The sequence below is a fragment of the Artibeus jamaicensis genome, unplaced genomic scaffold (assembly GCF_021234435.1).
Source record: "Artibeus jamaicensis isolate MK-2021 breed Jamaican fruit bat unplaced genomic scaffold, CSHL_Jam_final scaffold_537, whole genome shotgun sequence".
NCBI lineage: Eukaryota > Metazoa > Chordata > Mammalia > Chiroptera > Phyllostomidae > Artibeus > Artibeus jamaicensis.
The window spans coordinates 29,638,820-29,658,533 of record NW_026522047.1 but is presented as its reverse complement, the minus strand read 5'-3'; the positions used below and the strand labels follow the sequence as shown (position 1 = coordinate 29,658,533).

At 39.4% G+C, this 19,714-nt stretch overlaps 1 protein-coding gene and 1 pseudogene across 2 annotated transcripts in view; both read left to right on the top strand.

Moving 5' to 3' along the window:
- The first annotated feature begins 1,692 nt into the window (after positions 1-1,692).
- The window catches only part of GUCY1B1 (guanylate cyclase 1 soluble subunit beta 1), a 31,560-nt gene continuing 13,538 nt past the window's right edge, over positions 1,693-19,714 (top strand). Inside the window, exons 1-4 of one of the 2 annotated variants that reach the window (XM_037125723.2) lie at positions 1,693-1,814; positions 2,453-2,526; positions 11,693-11,793; positions 13,621-13,739. In XM_037125723.2, coding sequence (XP_036981618.2) covers positions 1,812-1,814; positions 2,453-2,526; positions 11,693-11,793; positions 13,621-13,739 — 297 coding nt within the window. In that variant the 5' untranslated portion in view covers positions 1,693-1,811. Of the gene's footprint in view, positions 1,815-2,452; positions 2,527-11,692; positions 11,794-13,620; positions 13,740-19,714 lie in introns of those variants that run through there. The other variant, XM_037125724.2, reaches the window with a different exon arrangement.
- On the top strand, positions 12,829-13,022 carry LOC119034650 (uncharacterized; annotated as a pseudogene).

Here is a 19,714-nt window from a genome sequence, read left to right as displayed (position 1 = left end):
TTCCTATACATCTTCCCAGAAGGTTATGCTTATTGCCAGTGTACGTGTATGTGTTCTTATTATTCAAATAATACCTTACATCGTACAACCATTAAAAAATTGAAAGCTAGCCCTCGCTGGTGTGGCTCAGCTGGGTGAAGTGCGATCTCATAAATGAAAGGTTGCGAACTCAGTTCCCGGTAAGGGCACATAGATGCCCAATCTGGGCGCACACCATCCCCTGCCCGGGTGTGGACTGGAGGCAGCCGGTCCATGCTTCCACGCCTTTCTCTCACATCAGTGTTTCTCCCTCTCCCATCCACTCTCTCTAAAAGCAATGAAAATATGTCCTAAGGTGACGATAAAAAACATGGAAGGTGATAGCTTTCATGTGTCATTTGTTTATTTAAAAATATATTTTCTGCATCATTTTGTGTCTAGATTTTTGTGTTTATATAGAGAAATGGGCTGTATTGTAGCTGATAATGTTTTAACATTTTAATAATTGTATAAAGTTTCATGGTATGAAAAGCTATAATTTATTTTATCACTCTGCCATTGATGGAAATTAATATTTTATAAGTTATTTGTTGTTTTGTTTGTTTCTTATGTAATTATTTCTGCACCAGTTATACCTCAAGAGAGGTCTCTGGACATGAATGCCAGTAGTTTTATTGCTTTGACATTTTCCCTAATGGTCTTGAAATTGCTCTCACAGCAAACTATTCAGATCATAAAATGTCATCTTAGCCTCTCAGGTCCACTTGACACTGTAGATCTGGAAGCAATGCTCACCTTCCCTTCCTCACTTTTGACCTAACCCTGGTCAGTTGTGATCACGTAACTCAAACGCAGAGTTTTAATCAACAGACACTTTCTTCTTCTCCGTGGTGGGACTCAGAACGTGAACTAACCCAAGTGCCTGGTAGAGTACAGACTGAACTTGGATTAATGGAAAGTCTGTCCATTTTGTACTTCGCCTTTTCCAGTTCATCAGGAAAACAGCAAACAGCGACCCAATTCTGGGCAGTTAAAAACTTCGGATTCATGATTCCTGGCTGTGATGTGGGATCAGGTGTCCCACCAGGATCAAGCACAGACCGTTACTGAATCTCGTAGAGAAGTTCTGTAATGAGCAGAGCTGGTTTTGACACCATGCTCACGAAACTGTATTACTGAAAACTTTACCTGGCCCTTTCAGCTAGCCTCACTCACTGACTGAAAGAAAGTAAAATATGGCAAGCTCAGTATTATCAGCTTGAAGTTTACCACAAACTGTTGAGGGACCAAGCCACAAAGGAAATATTTATCAGCAAGATGACAATAAAGAAGAAGTTGTTGACAGTAAGGGCCTATTCCTTTTAAGGCTTGTGCGTTGCAAGTTAAACACACACAAAGCTCTACTCAGGTTTTCCTGCCTCTGAGAATATATTTGGTAGGACTACAATACCTGCATTTTCCCTGTCCCAAAATTCATGCAAGGAACAGAACTGAGGCTTCTCTACACTCATTGTTGTGGCCTCGACTGAAAGCCTTGTCACTTGGGAGGGGGGCGGGAAGGCTCTGGAGCGAAACAGTGGTGACAGCATCTGAATTCCCTCCTCTGCTTCTGACTGGTTGAAAACTAGGAGGCCGCGGTCAGCCCCCTGCGGCTCGACTCTCCATTGGCTGGGAAGAGATGGCAATCAAGATGGGCTGGGAAGGCTGCGCTAATTCCAGCTCCGTGCCGCAGCCCGGGTCCTGTTGCGCGGTCGCCTTTGCAGCCGCCGCCTGGGTCCCTTCCACTGTGCCTCTCCGTGAGGGCTGCCTCCCCAGCTCCGAGCGCAGACACTATGGTGAGTGCCCTCAGCCGGGTCAGGCTCAATACTCACACCCCGCTGGACCGGCCTGGCTGCCTAAGGGAACCGGCTGTGCCACCGGAGCTTGGCGCGGGGCTCGGACAGCGAGCGCACCTCTGATCGCTGGAGCAGCCTCGCTGTTGGCCTGCAGCCGAGGCTGGGGAGGTGGGAACGCCGTGGGCAGCGGCGGGGCAGTGGATGCCTTTGCCAGCAAGGAGGTCAGCTGTACTGCACGGCGCAGCGGCTTCCCGAGCTTGGGAAGGGGGCTTGCGGCGGAGGCGCGGGGGCTTCCCGGTTCAGGCCGGCCCCGCGGGCGTGGGAGACCGAGCGCCTTGGTGTGGGAGGTGCAGGTTCCCGTCCCCTCTGCGGCGCTTTCGCGCTGCACAGACTGGCAGGTGAATGGGGATAGGAAGGTGGCATGGGGGTGGGGTAGACGGTGATGGAAAAGATCTGCCTTTTCTTGAGGCGTGGCTTGGGCCCCTCTGATGCCCCTCTTTAACAGTTAGTACATCGAATAGATTGGATCCAGAGAGCGGGGTACGAGGTTAAAGCACCGCAGTGTCAGCAAACTCGCGCTCAAGCCCTTCCCACCCACAGCTGCTGTCTGACTCCCAGGTTTTCCTCTGTCTCCGCAGTATGGATTTGTGAACCACGCGCTGGAGCTGCTGGTGATCCGCAATTATGGCCTGGAGGTATGGGAAGACATCAAGTAAGTGACGGGCTCCTCGGGTTTAGGCCCCGCGCTGGCGCCGCGCGTGAAGGGTCCCCCGGCTTCCACGCACGCTGTCGCCCGCTCCTCGATTGATTCGTTCTCCGCTTCCTGCTCGGGTCGCGGGAGCGCATCTCGGAGACGCCTCCGCCCGCCACCGCGGCTGCAGCTGCGCTCCCACGCTCCCGAGCGGGACCCCGAGAGGAGGGGCGGCCCGGGCGGGGCGAGGCTGGGAGGGCGAGAGCCAAGGGAAGGAGCCTCTGGGTCACCGCGGCCTCCCGACCCGGCCTGAGCGTGGGAACGCGCTGCCAGGGTCTGATGGCTCCCAGGCTCCGCAGGCCTGGCGGCTCCCACGCAGAGAAGGGCCTGGGGGACCACAAAGGCCTCCGCCACGTTCAAGCTCCCAGTGGCCTTAGAAACAAACGGAAGACCTTGGCTCCTTTAAAATTGACACACCTTGCAGACACGAAAATAGTTAAGCCATTTCGATATGCTAAAACTCGCTTCTCTTGAGACTATTTCTTGAGTAACTGTGAATCAGGTACATTTATTCATTATGAAATAAAGTGAAATTGGAATGCTTGCTCTTTCATTTTCTCCAGATCATCCCCGCATCCCACACCTTTTTGGTTTCTACTGTGATGAAGGCTGTCAATTGCAGGAGGGCATCCCAGTCAGTCTAGAACTGTGAGCCCAGGACTCTGGGTGAGGGTTTAAACCTGTTGAAATGATGGGTCATCCTGCTGCCAGACTTCTTTTGTTTCTCTCTCATTCTGGTGAAATTTGCATTTAAATTGTCGTATAGATAACCACAACCAACCAGCTAAAACCAAAACCGTGTTTAAGGATTTTCGAATCGGAACAACAGTTTACAATGGGAACAATTGTCACGTTGAAATGGAGGTAGAAGGTGTGGTACCTGCGTGGGCAGAGAACACGTTGTTATTATAAACTCTCATTTCCTGTCCTCACTGATTACACTTAATTATGTCAAGTAGATGATACTTTCGAGTTACTTTTTCCAAAATGCATTGCAATTATTAGCAATCAAGCCTTATTATGCAGCTACAAGATAGGGATATTCTATAAATATATTTCCATGGAAATGACCAGTGTTAAATGTTAAGCACTAAAATGCACCTTTTCCTTCTCTTGGGTCTGGATCCGTAAGCAGTATTTATGTTACCCACAGGGCACATCTACATACTGTCTTATGCAGTTGAATCAAATGAGAATCTAGGCACTAAGCTTCACTTTGGGATTTCAATATTCTCTGAACCATATTAATACCTTCATCATTATTATTTTGTTTAGTGGACAGCTACATAGAAGGCAGGCATAAAGAGCAAGATTTTATGCATTGGAACAATTATAGGATTTTTAAAGCCACTTTCTTTGTGAATTTATCAAAACATCAAACATATTCATCACAAGACGTTTTCTCATCTGTAAGATAGAAATGTCCAATTTTTCTGGTGGATATGCTGTGAAAATGAATTTTTTTAGAGCACAATTAAAGATGGCTATATGGTTAAATAGTCATTGTGTATTTTAACCAGATTTAGAATCCATATCCTACCCATTATCAATTTAGGTCACTGTTAAATACAAAGATGAAAAATTTTATACATTGTAGATACATTTATCAGAAAATTTTAAAATTAAATTATCAAGTGGTATGTTTGTATTGGCCATGTTTTCCCCCAGATAAAGTCAAAATATCTAAAAATATACAGACTACATTGATGTGAGAATTTAACTGTCAAATCACACTGGCAATATTGTTACATTCTACTTTTAAAAACAAATTATTAATTTTAATTAACCATCACTATCTTTAAACACACTAACATATCTTTAAGTAGCTTTGAACAGTGGCTTTAATTTGTTCAAATGCCCATAATTTAAATCATTCAAATAATTTTTTCCACTAAAATAAAACAAATCCTATTTTTTAAATAAAATTATCTCAAGGATTATGTGCCTCTGAAAGGAAAATACTATTAGTTAAACTAGCATTTGCAATCCAGGTGTTCATGGTGTTCATTTTTATCCCCCCCCCAGCATCCTCTTTGGGGGAGCTCATCTGGTCTTGGACACAGTTTAGCATCTAGACTAGAGCACATGGTACAGCGTCCTGTAGTAAATGGATTAAAGCAGCAGGACATTGGTTTCCCACCCATTTGGTGCCCCTGAGGGATTATTATGAAGGGCTCTGTGGAAGAGCATATGGTTATCCAAGCACAGAGATTCTCACTGTCTATGGGCAGGTGAGGAGAAGTTGGAGGGGTTTAATTTGAAGTGCTCCCTGGGGAATCCTCATCCCTTCTCCTGACCTCACCCTTTGCTCCAGGGAAGATCACTGCGTCAGCGGTCCAAGATATTTTCAGTTTTAACTTTTCACAAAAAAATATATGAAAAAAATTATTTTCTATCGTGAGTACCAAATTTTTGGTCTGTGAGAAACAATCTAAATTGATTTTATAAAATTTCCATAATGCTTTTTTGATTTGGTAGGAAATGCCATCCATCCTTTGCGAGAAAGGATGCCAAGCATTTAATGACAAATAAAATCCTAAGTAACAGATTCCAGACAGAAAGTTCTAAGTGGATAAGAGCCAACAGTGCTTCACTGTAAACTCAGTATCTACTTACACTCCCAACACTGTAACCATTTCCCAAGAGCTTTGAATTGCTTTTTTTAAGAAAAAGAAAAAAATGTTAGATATAAGGTAGATAAATTTTCTTTTAACCAGATAGTGCATATTTTAGGTGCTGCAGACCAGGAGTCAATATCAAGGATATTATATAGGTGCCTATATAAGTATTAAAATGTAACCATTTGAAAATGTAAAAACCATTCTTTGTTCTTGGACAAGACAAAAACTAGCTGTAGGCTGAAATTGACCAACTGTCTTGTAGTTTGCCTACCTCTGATCTAGACCATAAATACATGTTAAAAAAAGCAAAAGAGACCTCGGAATGTACTCCAAATCTTTTGTTGCCATCCTTAAGCCATGGCTCCTAAAAGATGAGAAAAATCAACTATCAGGGGAAAAACATGAAGTCAAGATACACATATTAGAAAAGTATCTGAACACTTGATTCTGTCATCTCTGTTACCCTTTCATCAGCCCTAGCAAAACTAAGCTTTGAGTCAAATGATAAAGTTTGCTTTTCAAATTTTTAGCTTCACTGGACCACGGCTGAGCAGCATGGAGTCTGGGAGATAAGCCAGGCCATTGTAATATTTCAGGGTTTTCCTTTGACAGTATGAGATAACCACAAAAATCAAGTTGGGTCTTTGTTTTCCTACCAATCTGTAATTTTTGAGAATTAAAAAAAAATCACAGGAGCATTTTATTGGGCGGGTCAAGAAGTATTCCACATTAAAATGAGTACCAGAGGATAAATCAGAAAACCTGTATTCTTTTTCTTAACATACCCAGATCTAGTTATGGCCAATATTAACTAGACATTGGTGCTGCTTGCAAGGAACAATGTCCTTTAGACTCTTTCTATAGCAAATATTTTTCTTCATTGTGTTGGAAAGTCATAGTTCTGGGTGGATAATCTGCAGACACCAACAGGAAAACACACTTAAAAGAAATCTGTGTAACTGACCCAGTTCAGAGGGTGACAACTTAGAAAATGTGCATACTTGCAGCTTTTCCATTTGCTACTTGGCCACTTTGTTCATTAAAAGGGAAACAGTGCAGAAATGTTATCTTTGTTTACGTCTAGCAAAATGAAACATCTTTTTCTGTATCAAAAAGATATTGAGGTTAAATAAGTTTCTATTCCAGGTAAACATTCTGAAGTATTGATTAGACCTCCTTGTTATTGTGGCTTTGCTTCTGTTGCACATTCTGATCCACTTGCCCTTTGTTACTGAATCATGAAATATGAAATTGTTGCTTTATTGAAATTCTTTGAGGTCAGTCTCCAAATCACTCAAACATGGGGACCTTTAAGTCCTCATGTCCCAGTTGCTTTCAGTACTCCAGCCTCATGGGCCAGTTTTCTTTTACTGAAACCCATTGGAGAAAAGTACAATGATATATCAAGAGTCATGTTATTTTGCTGAAACCTATGTCCCTCATGAAAGCATTTACTGTTACTGTTTATAGCTCTTGGATGAATGAATATAAGGAATTGAAAAGACTGTCCTTTACCAACTAAAAGCGGGTCCAAGCAGGAAGACTTCACTGCATTTAAAGATTCTCACTCCTTGGTGGCTCTCTCAAACTAGAGTTTGGCCTCCATGGATTAAGACTCATTGGGAATCATTGAATTGAGTTTTTGAAAATTGAGAGAACATGAATTTTTTAAAAAAATCCCTGCGTAGGGATATGCTTATTGATTTTAGAATGAGAGGAAGGGCGAGAGAGTGATAGACAGAAACACTGATATGAGATAAAAGCTGACTGGGTGCCTCTTGTACATGCCCCAACCAGGGACTGAACCTGCAATTTAGGAATGTGCCCTGACCAGGAATCGAACCTGCAACCTTTTGGTGTCCAGGAGGACACTCAACCAACTGAGCCACCCAGTCAGGACAACAGTTTACATTTTTAATTTTAAGATGTTATGTACAGTTATTATCTATGTTTTATATGGGAGATTTTACTTTTAATAATGGTTGGACACTAGCCAGCACTCATGATGTCCTTACGGCTCATGACAATGGGCCACCCCAGTATTTACTGATGAGACCACACTAATATATTATCTACTGTATGGCATGTGCTATGATAATGGGTTTCATAGGACCCCTTCGAACTATTATTGGTCAGGTCAATTGTTTGATATATCTTGACCTCTTCTGCTTCAGATCACACCTTGTTTTGAGACTCCTTTTCTGGGTACCTGTATTCAGGTCTCCCAAGTTAGAATACTCATTTTTTCCACACCTCCACAGGAAACTTCTTTACCTAATAATCCCAAAGTAGATCCTGATCTCCTTTATTTTGTAGCATGTATCACCTCATAATAGGTTATAAAATTTGAGCGTACATTATATTTATTGCTTATTGCTTGTTTCTGCCAGCTAGAATGTAAGTTCTGTGGGAGCAGGAAAATTTATCTCTTTTGTTCATTGGTATATTAAAAAGTGCCTAGCAAAGTGTCTAGGGCATAATAGTTGCTCACATAATTTGTAGCAAAGCTCCTTTCCCTGAGTGGGGCATGGAGGGAATTGGTGAGAAAGAATGAAAAGTGACCCCAAATCCCCAGATTTTTAAGGTAACTATAAATAAGGAACCCTAAATATTCTGAATACTTTATTGGAATTCAGAGTGAAATTTTTAATAGAAATGATTATTTCCTTTCATGTCCTACTGTTTAATTTGTATTTCAGTCTCCCTCCCGGGATCATGCTGGGCTGATCAGTTCAGGAAGTAAAGCTTGAAAGATAAGGGAGCTTATTTTATTAAAATGAAAGATAGGAAAGAAGGGATGCTTTGATTCATGGTTAGGGCAATTTTAGGGAAATGGCCATTCTCTATTTTATTTAGAGGAACTTTGCCATCTATTTGTATCTCATTCACTTAATGGTTGTAATGGATTGGTGTTTCCGAGAGACTGAGTTTATTATGGAAATATATGCCATGTGATTTAGCCCAACTGGAAGAAACAGAATAGGGCACAGTAAGAGCATGAACTAATTTGTACTTTAATATATATTTAATTAAAAATTTATGGGAATGCTCTAAGTCAGAAACTTCAAAATGCCAATCTATAGACCAATGCTTTTCCATAATAAAATGTTAGTGACAAAATGAGAAAAGTTAGGCTATCCGTGTTCTTCAAAATCAACAATTCCATTTCCAGATACTTATTCTATTTTATGCAGAAATATATTTTAAAGATTTTATTTATTTATTTTTAGATAGAGGAAGAGAGGGAGAAAAACATCAATGTGTGGATGCCTCTCATGCCTCCCACTGGGGACCTGGCCTGCAATCCAGGCACGTGCCCTGACTGGGCATCGAACCTGTGACCCTTTGGTTTGCAGGCTGGCGCTCAATGCACTGAGCCACACCAGCCAGGGCAGAAATATATTTGTTAGTTACAAAATATTCATCACAACATTGTTTATACTTGTGAGAAAATCAAAGCAATCTACATATCTGCTAAAACTTTAATATGTCTATAGAATGTAGTTTTATGCAGTCAAGGTACTGAAATATATTTAATAACATGAAGAGATGTCCATCAAATAGAAAGTCGAAAAGGAGGTTTTAAAGCAGTATAATCTCATGTGTGTTACTTATACAAGTGTATTCCAACATGAACAACTTGAATATAATATTAGCAGCTGTTATCTCAAAATGGTGAAGGATTTTTAAAGTTTTTTTCTTTCTCATATAAATGGTCCTTGACTTACTATGCTTTGACTTAGGATTTTTTGACTTTGCAATGGTGGGGAAGCAATATGCATTCAGTAGCAACCATATTTCAACTTTAGAATTTTTATCCTTTCCCTGGGCTAGTGGTGAGCAGTACAATGCTTTCACATGAGACCCGGGGCAGTGAGCCCCCGACAGCCACGCCACAGATGAGGGTGAACAACTGACACTCCACAGTGTCTTGTGTCGCCAGCATTTTTTAGATACTGTAGTTCACAAATTACATAACCTATCAAGGCTTCATTAGAAAACATGTTTTGTGTCAGGTGGTTTTGTCCAACTGCAGGCTAATGTAAGTGCTCTGAGCACGTTCTAGGTAGGCTAGGTTAGGTATATTAAGTGCATTTTTTACTTACCTTATTTTTTACTTATATTTCCAACTTATGGGAAGTTTATTGGGACATAGCCCCATCATAAGTCAAGGGGCATCTGTATTTTATATTTTTGTACAAATAGAAATTAGAGTGCATAAGATATATAATAGCATTTATTGAAAGATGTGCCAGTGTTTGTAGATTATATTGTCATAATTTAGGAATATTTCACTGACTTTGAGTATTAAAAAGACGAGGCATTGAAGGTGTGTTCCTCTCATTTAATAGCTGTGCATGTTCAGCCAAAGGGAGAAGAATTTCACAGCTTTTCTGTAGTTCTCTAGATTTTCCAACAGGTAAACATGGGAGGTATTATGGTAATTAGCAATATATATATATATATATATATATATATATATATATATATATAATGCTTCAACTGCTTAGAACATCCCTTTGCACATTTTATCTTTTTAAAGTTGTGGTAGATGGGTTATATTATTTTTCCGATTTTAGAAAAGAGGGATTTTATTGCTCAGGTGCTCTATGTGATTTGTCCAAGTTCATTTGGATTGTGCGCTCTGAAATTCAAATTTCTGTGCCTGTCAAACCATGCCCCCCCACCACATGCCCTGCTACACATAGTTGCGGGCAAACAAATGGTATGCTCTGAAGAACACTGGTTTTTAAAGACTGTCTCTGCCCCACCTGAACCTGAGACATGCCACTGTTTGGAATCGTTCCCTTGAACAGACAGTGGCACCAGAGACTCGAGCAGCAGCTCTGCTATCAGCTTCCGAGGGAGGGAAAGTGGCCCAGGGACACAGGGCCAGCCTTGGAACCCTTTAAGAAGCTATTTCAGGCCACTGGGTTGAAAATTTACTTAAGAATAGTGACTCGTCTCTCCTTCCTGGCAGTGTATAGGATTCAGAAGAATTAAATTGAGGGTTAGAGACGGATGTCCAAGTTCCACATATTTTTGTAAATTTAACATTGGAAAAGAGACCTGGAAACTTCTTGTTTTTCTTCTATAGCCAGCAATATTTTGGACAATGGATTTTTCTCCCCCTTTGGACACTGTTTGAAAAAAATAACCTTTAAGTCCTATCAACATAAATATATGTGTGCAATCGTGACAACTATTAAAAATGACTCTAATGATTTTTATTAATATTGTATATATTTTGAGCAACTTTATTAAGCTAAGAATATGTTAGAAGATATTATCTGTCCACTTGACGTGCAAACTTCAATATGTTTGAAACAGCTCTTGATCTCCAATAGTGGAGATCTACCTGTCCACCTCCAATAGTCTTTCCCAATTCATTACTGGTGACAACATCTATCCAGTGGCTCAAGCCAAAACGTCAGTGTCATTCTTGTGTCCTCTCCTTCTCTCACACCATGTATTCGGTCCATCAGCGTATCATGTTGAATTTGCCTTCAGAATTCCCAACATGGACCACTTTTCACTCCTTCCACTAATTCCTCTCTGAACCAAGTCCGCAGCATTTCTCACCAGCATTTGGCAGTAGGCTCTTAACTGGGCTTCTTGCTCTGGCGGAGACCCTTTGGCCCATTCTCAGTGCTGTAGCAGGACTGACCCTTTTAACCAGGTCTGCTGTTCTCGGTGCTCCCATCACATGTGCTAGGACCCTCTGTTTCTTTCAAGGAAGTGGCAGAGTCATTCCAATGTCCAACCCCAGGTTACCTCCGATCCGTCCTCTTACAGCTACTCTGCCTCACCTCTGTTCCAGCCACTCTGACCTCTGCCATTCCTCCACCTTCCCAGGCTGCTTTCATCTAGCCCTTGGCACGTGCTCTTCCTCTGCCCAGAACAGGCTTCCCCAGGTGGCTCATGGCGCCTCCTAGAGCTCCTTCAGTCTCCACTCAATGACCAGCTACTCAGTGAGGCTTCCAGCTACTGAACTTAAACCCCCCGGCTTTATTTTTCTCTAAGCAACTTACTATTATATGTGTTACTAATTAGTTTCTTGTCTATTTTGTCTCCCCTCCTGGAATACATATGTTCCAAGAGGTCAAGTACTTTTGTTTGTGCGACTGAATATTGTGTTCCCACAGCCTAGAACAATGCCTGGCATGTATAGGGACTAAACAAAAGTATTTGCTGTTTATTAAACCCAAAGTTAGTTCTTGGTTATATTTAATATCAGATGTCGTATTGGGTGTGAAGGTACTTTATAAAAGTTAGCCCTGCTAAAATGAACTTACCTGTATCATTTTAATTTGGGGAGGGGAATGTGAAATCACCTCCTCCCAATCATTACACTTTTAAAGTACAACACATTGATTTAAACAAATTTGCCAACAATAAATTCCGTTTTAGATATAAAACCATTGCTTATACAATCATGGTTAACTACAGAACTTGTTCTCTTATTCCAACTTTTTCCATTTCTCTGTCCCATTTTTGTTTTCCAGAAAAGAGGCACAGTTAGATGAAGAAGGGCAGTTCCTCGTCAGAATAATATATGATGATTCTAAAACTTACGATTTGGTTGCTGCTGCGAGCAAAGTCCTCAGTAAGTTGAATATGACTTCCCTTCTTCGGCTAAGTTATACACAGAAGCCCAAAGGAATGCACAGTCCAAGATCACGTTGTATAATTACGCAGGTTGTACACTGCCCCGCCCTGGTGGGGAAGATGTTGACATAATGTTAGGCTCAGGCTGTGCTGAGTCCTATTTTTCCTTTCACAGACTCTTCAGGGACTAGAGGAGCTCTCTGCCCTGTGGCCTCCCCACAAAAAGCCATGTGTTGGGGAAGAAGAAAAATATTGATTCTTAATGTAATAAGTTAATAATGTAAGAACTGATGCTATGATGTCAACAGCGCAGTGATTACACAAGTGTAGTATGCAAAAGATAATATTACCAAATCTCTTTCGTAATGACAAGTTTTGATAGCTATTGGTAAAAGGAATAGGAAACAGCTCTATACCAGACAAAGCTCATGTAGAGACAGCAAAATTCAAAGAGAAATCTTCATGGATAAAAAGTCTTTCTCGAAGTACTGTCTCATTCTCAGAAGTGCTTTATTTGTAACCAGGCTACAGTTTGGATACAGTAGAAAGAAGTTTTTTAACTTTGCCAAATGTAACTAGAAGAGCAAATACTACCTGCTGCAGAATGAAAGAATTTGAAAAAATGATAAATTGTTATGAATAAGAGGAAGAAGATACAATCTCATTAGTAATCAAAACTGAAATGAATATAAAATATTTTTCATATACATTGTCAATTTTAAAAATTAAATATCTAGTGTGGTTGAGGACAGAGTTCAAAAAGAAATCATACACTTTGAAAAAATGTTCAAATCTTTTAGAAATATTTTCTAAAAAAATTATTAGATTTAGCCCTGGCTGGTGTGGCTCAGTAGATTGAGCGCCTGCCTGCAAACCAAAGGGTCGCGCGTTCAATTCCCAGTCAGGGCACGTGCCTGGGTTGCAGCCCAGGTCCACAGTGGAAGACCCATGAGAGGCAACCACATTGATGTTTCTCTCCCTCTCTTTCTCCCTCTCATCCCTTGTCTCTGAAAATAAATAAAATATTAAAAAAAAGAAATTATTAGATTCATTTGCATTAAGGTTTATATGTGCTATCACTTTAAAATTACTTACATTATCAAAAATTGGAAAAGCCTTAGCATGAAGCTGGCTCTTGGTGTTGCTTTTGCAGCTGCCTATAGCCATTGGTGATCATTCTTCTTTTCCTTTGGAAGAGTAAGAGGCAGAGAACGCAGTCTGAGTGGTTAAAAAAAAACAACGGAAAAGCCTATATTTTGAATAAGGGAATTGATTAAATTGTTGCATCTCTATGTTGAGTGAGATAGTGACTAAGATAGATTTTACAAAAACATCTTAAAGTTTTAAGAAATAATAATAATTGGATATAAACAAAAATGCAGGATATTAGGGTATATACTCTGTGCATCTGACTTATTAATATGTATACTCTGGTAAAGAGGAATCATTTTGCACCAAAATATTATCAGGTGCATGCTGGATGATTTTCAAGATCTCTCTGTATTTTCCAGAAAAAATAAGTTGTACATTAAATATACATTTTTAAAAATCTCAAACTTAATGAACTAGTTTGTCATAGAAGGTGAGAAACGGATTACTTTGCTATTAAGTACAAATCTACACTGTTAACATAGTAATATATTGTCTTCTCAGATTTCATTGTATTGCCCTTGCCAGAAATTTTTTATATGATGCATATTTACTATGCACAAAAATTGAGGATATTTAATTTTTTATTATGCATGTAACTTCATTCTTCCCGTTAACAATATTCTACCTATAACATGGTCTTTTTTTTTGTTATTCTCTCAAACCTATAAAATAGATCTCAATGCTGGAGAAATCCTCCAAATGTTTGGGAAGATGTTTTTTGTCTTTTGTCAAGAATCTGGTTACGATACGATCTTGCGTGTCCTGGGATCTAATGTCAGAGAATTTCTGCAGGTAAGCAAGTTGAGGTCTTGCTGTTGAGAGCTCTGAATTCGTGATTCTTGAGCCCAGGCTCCGCCTAGCATCCTTTCATTCAGCCAGCAAGATGCAGGTGTCTTGCTGCTGAAATGGAATCATGGTGACATTCTTCCTGATTCACATAAAATAATAGTTATTAAAAGGTCTTGAATACATTTTAACATTTTTGCCTCATAATTTTTCTTTAACTTGTGGTCACTAACAGTAAATATGCAGGCTTTCAATTAATGTTCTTTGAAACACTCATCATGGCCTACCAAGGTTGTTCCACTGCCTTTTTTTCTAACAGTCATATTTGCTACTAGTTGTGGTTTCATGCTGTGACTCTGCAATGAGGTGTTATCATTATTTTTTGTAAGGTATTTCTAGTTTGTATAGGTTTATTAAATAGTATCTCAGTATCTATGAGGTTTTACCCAGAGCTTGTTGTTTAGGAAAAAGCATCCTGGCTTTCAGGTGCTCTGCTACCAAAACAAATTTGAGAACCATTACTCCGAGTTACATATTAATTGACCTACTATAGAAAGGAAAAGGAGAGACCTTGCAAAGGCGGTTTCAGGTGAAGGGAAAGATAACAAGTAGCACCAAAGGCCTTTGTCTTGGACTCGTGTTAATCACCTTAAACATTTTGTACTAGCACAGTACACATTAGATGAAAGACTATTTTTGGATCGTCTGTCCTATTTTAAGCACAGGCCATTTGTGAGATCTTCTTCTTGAAATGTGTTAACAGTTGAAAATGTTGCGGTTGTAAAGGATCTGTGCTTTGAGCAGCCGGATCCGCTGGAAAATGATGTCAGTGCAATACCAGCTGAACCGAAGCCCAGTCTGGAGGGAATGTAAACGACTTTCAATCCAGCTGCATTATTGATTTAACAGCCAAAATAAGAACTCGAGTGTTTAATCAAAATGTCTGTTGTTTACACAGTGGCATTTTTCTTGTAAACTTAAAACAGCATTAAATCAACATGGAAACTGGTTTGCAGTCCACTGCCATGGATTTACCAAACTACTGGTGTCTAAAAAAGCGGCCACTTCCAAACGAAGCAGCTGTCAGGAGATATGTAAATTAAACTTTGGCAGATTGTGTTTAAATTAATTATGTTAAATGGATTAAAGTTAGACTTAAATGTCTTTAAAAGTATTTTGAGACTTTGGGTTTTTAAATACATATTCTATTTTTTTTGTATTTAAAGATGGAATATGTCACTTCATCAACAAAGTTTGAACTTGCATTTTTATGCCTTAGTTTTAGCTTTCTCCCAGTGGCCACATTTGCACAACAAAACAAATACTCAAATATTTTTTACCATTTGCTTTTGTTTTACTTCATCTCATTGTGACTGATCTGCCAAGTCTGTAATGCTGCAGTAAGAGATCAGGCAGCCTCTGGGTGTTTCTGGATGTTGAGAGTTGTGCTAGCAAACAGGATGGCCACCAGTCACGTGTGGCTGAATTTTGGGGGCTCTATCACTTTCCTTCCTCCCCTGTACTTTCCCTGGAGAGTTTACCTTTATCTAGAGATTGGGTAATCTCCCTGTCTGTCTCCTGACTCCCCCAATCTCTTCTCCATTCTGTGACTAGTGATCTTTCTGAAATGCAAATATGTATTATCATCATATATACACACATTCATTTATTCTTAATTTAAATTTTTTAAAATTTTTTGCTTAAACCCTTCAGTGATTCCCCATCATTCACTGGGAAATGTCAAAATTAGTTAAAATGATTGAAACTACTTGCATTCCCTATCCATTCTGCTTCTTCCTTTCTCCTTAGCCCAGCCAAACAGAACTTCAAGAAAAACAATTTATTATCTTCTGAGCTTTTGCATCTGCTCTTTCCTTTGTCTGAAACACTGTTCATGCTCCTTTTCGTCTAGATAAATTCTGTTCACCCTACTGGTCAAATTAGTTCTTCTGGAAAGACTTGACTCCTCTTTTCAGTCTCTATGCTAGCTCAGTCAGGGTCATTGACATTTCTCATGCTTTCATAGCACATTTATTTTCCCAGGCATAGTTGTCTCCCACTGCTTATCATTTCCTGTTTGTTGGGCTGGAATGTAAACTTCAGGAAGCCAGAGACCATGTATAATCTCTTAATGATGGTATCTTCACAGATACAATCTGTGTATCTGGGAATGAATGACTATCATTTTTTTTAATGAAGATTTGCCCTTTGTGTAAATGTAGGAAGCAAATACACCAATAGCTCAAGGTCAACTGTTTTATTAAGAATAACAAACAACCCTTTTCAGTAAAACTTTATAACTTTATTTACAGATGAACCATAGATTGAGTAAAGAGGAATAGACAGCCACACACACTAGACTAATTTCCTTGAGTCAGGAGCTTTGAAAATCAGTCATGTTTGATAATACGTGACCCCTGGGACGGTCATCCATGTCAATCCGCAGCAGGGTTACCAATTAATTTTTAGTGGCTTTCCATGGTTATCACATTATATATTCTTTACCTCCCCAATGATTTCACAGAGGTAAAGTGAAATTAAAATGAGCATCAAAAGTTGACTATTGAAAAATAAACGAGCAACAGACAATCTTGGAGATGAGTCAGGATTTAAACGATAGGCCTGTTTAAATATGCGTAGGAATCTCAGCTGAATAATATTGCAAATATTCTTTCATAGCTTGTAGGAAACATTGGCTTTTGGAGTGGTGGCAGCCCCCCCCCACCGTTCCCTTAGTTCACTGACGTGGAGGATCCTCTGGCAGAGCCTGCGTTCTGCCTGCCGTGGGAGCTCCAGTTCACAGCAGTCAAGGTTCTGGCCCCCAGAACACAACACTGTGGTTTGGCCAACCCCCCGCCCCCATGAGCAATCTGGGATTGATGACAGATGTAACATCCTTACATGTTTGTGCAAAGTGTTATTTTGGGAAATGTGAGGATTTTCCTGAACAGCTGTGAAATTCTAATACTTCCCAAAATTATTTGTCATATTCCTTAGAAAAAAATGCACCCCTCGTTTCATTTTTAACTTTTTAATTTCCAAAGGACCTGTTTTCTCAACATCCAAAATGTCAGTTTCTGTAACCTGCAGTTTTCAAGTTGACAAATGAGGACTTTTAAAGGAAGCTAAGTATTTTAGAATTGTAACTGGTATATATTTTCGCAATTTTACAATATATCGATTGGTAATATAGTATTATGTAAGTGGGACTTTTTAAGAAAACATGAGTTTGAAAGCTTTACTTGTTTAAGAAAGGAAATATGCCTCATTCTCTTGCCTTAAAAAAGAGGTTTGCAATGGCTGAGTTTTAAGATTACTTCCAGATCTAAACCTCAGTAATGCTCTCAAATGACAACTCCTCTTGCCCATCCTCTTGGATAGGATTCTTAGAGGCTGAAACATCTCTTTGTCTTAAAACTTGTCTCCACCCACTTATATGGCTCCTTTAGGGATTTTAAATCAAATGCCCTGGAAGTAGGAAAAAGAAGTAGCGTACTTCTAGAAATTTTGCCTCTGTTAGTTATGCATGAGCTCATTTTGCCATACATATTACAAAGAAAATTTGCATTGATTTAAAATCATTCCAGGATCTTTAAACATAGAGAACTTCAGTATGTTCCTCAGAAAAGTAATAAATTCTCTTTTGCTTCCTAAATCTGTGGAGTATGCTAAATTTGGAGCTCTGGCACAGCTTCCCAGGAGGCCAGCAGGATTTTTCTTCTGTGGACCATGAGTGCTAGGTGACAAGGGGACCTGGGCTTATGGGTCGCAGGGCTCCTGAGAAAAAATGCATTCATGCTGCGTGTAGAAAAAAACAGTGAGAACATTACAAAATGAAATGAAAACCTCAGAGTAACTTTTTGGCACCTTGAGGCAACCTCAGAGTAACTTTTTTGACCTGTTCACTACCCCTTTCCTGTTTTCAAATTTGATAAAGCTAAGAAGACTGAAGGGAAAGCATAGTTGAGGCTTTCTTTATTGATTCTTGGGAATCTACTTGTGCTGGAATAGATGTATTTACTTTTTTTCCTTATGTTCATCCCTGTATTTCCCTTCTTTGTAATGTATATACCTTTTTTTGGTATACCTGCTTCCATGGGTCCAATTGGAAATGAAGAGAATATCAGTTTTAATATATAACTCTTGTTTCCCTGAATACATTGCTATAGCCTTATGGATGAAAAATTAGCTTCGTATAGATAGTATGATAAAACGTACTCAAGATTTTTTCTTGGCTATTTTGAGAATCTTTTTTTGTGTCCTTTGAAGTGGTTATAAGCGATGATAGTCTAACTGCAAAGAAGGCACATTTTTAGCAATATAAATGCACTCAAATAAAAATAATTTAATGTTTAATTGCAAGCACCATTTCTCATCGTAGGCAGCCCGAGGTAATCACTTTGATTTGGAAAGAGTAAAACCCAGTCTGGAAGGCTGTAACTTAAGAAATCCTGAGAGTATTTTTATGTTGGATACTATCTACAGAAAATCAATACTACAATAAGTGGTGTTAAAGCTTTCATGCTGCAGGAAAGCATTTTACTTTCCATGTAATTAATAGTAAATTCAATACAACAGTAAATCTCTGGAGAGTTGGTGACCACAAAGACAAAAAACAACACACTCTGACTTCAAATATTTTGCTTTCCTACTTGCTTTGAAGTGATGCATTTAAGCAACATGTTTGTTATTAGCCACACCAGTGCCTTTACTTAAATTACAACTGCTTAGCATGTAGCCTGGAAGTATCTTATCTCTTCATGACTCGTGGCGAAGAAATGTGCTAATACAGTTTGACACAACATGAAAATGGGTGAGTGTGAAAGCGATACAGGCATTTTGACTTACATTTAAGTACTTATAGAAGAAAATTTAAAAAAACTAATATTAAAATACATATTTCAAATTATTGACTCATTTTTTTTCTTTAAAATGAGCCACAACACAGTAGCTGGGCCTGATGATATTAAGTAGGTTACCTAAATGCAGTAGCAAGCTCATTTTCAATTTTGTGGCAAATGGAAATAAGTACAAAACTCTTTGGGTCATTTTTTTCACTTGATTTTCTCTCGTAATATTTTTGCAACATCAGCCGAAGGGTAAGGGATCTGGGAGGGTTATGAAGATCAGTCTTCACGTTTTCCCTTCTCAGAAAAGAATTCCCCTGAGAAAAACTCATAGAAAGAACCCTTCGTACTACTCAACGAAGAAAAATAGTTTGGGGACTTGTAGTATGTATATTACAAGCATATATATATATATGTGTGTGTATATATATATATAAATTTTACATATATATACATAAAAACTTCCAGTTCTTAGTGTCTGCCATATTGGATTCCTTTTACATGCCAATAGCAGCCTCTAGAGGCAATGGGGATGAACTGACGTTTCTGTTAAATGGACTGACATGATTATAACAAATGTTGTTTAGAGGAAGAAAATTAAAAGCACTTTGCATAAAGGCAATTGGGTGAAACCAGACTCACCCAATTGAGAAGACTGTTACATCGTGTGTCCGAATCAGAATGTCAACATTTATGACCTAACTCAGGCCTCATCTTTACTTTGAAATTTTCAGGTCCCGTTCTTCCAGTCTGAGTTGTTGGCTCCTCTGTTTGTGCATCAGAAGCCATTCTGTACATTTGTTTGTGGAATAAACTATGAGCTGCTTAAAGTCAGGGTCCTTGTCATGCAGATTCACGTCCAACCTTCTACCCTTCCCCCAGCCTACACCACGTACAGGCATGTTTCATAATGGTCATGGGATAACTTTATAGAACGAATGAATGCTTAACTGGAGGAGACAGAAAATTAAACCACAGTGCCATCGGTGCCCTGGGGGAGAATTTCACAAATCTGGGCCTCCATGGAGAAGCCTCGTATTCCTTCCATTTTCTTCCTGGTTTCTTACTGGATATTTCTGTTTCTCTAGATTGGCCTCTTTGAGACATTTGTAACAAGAACCCCAGTTCAATGTT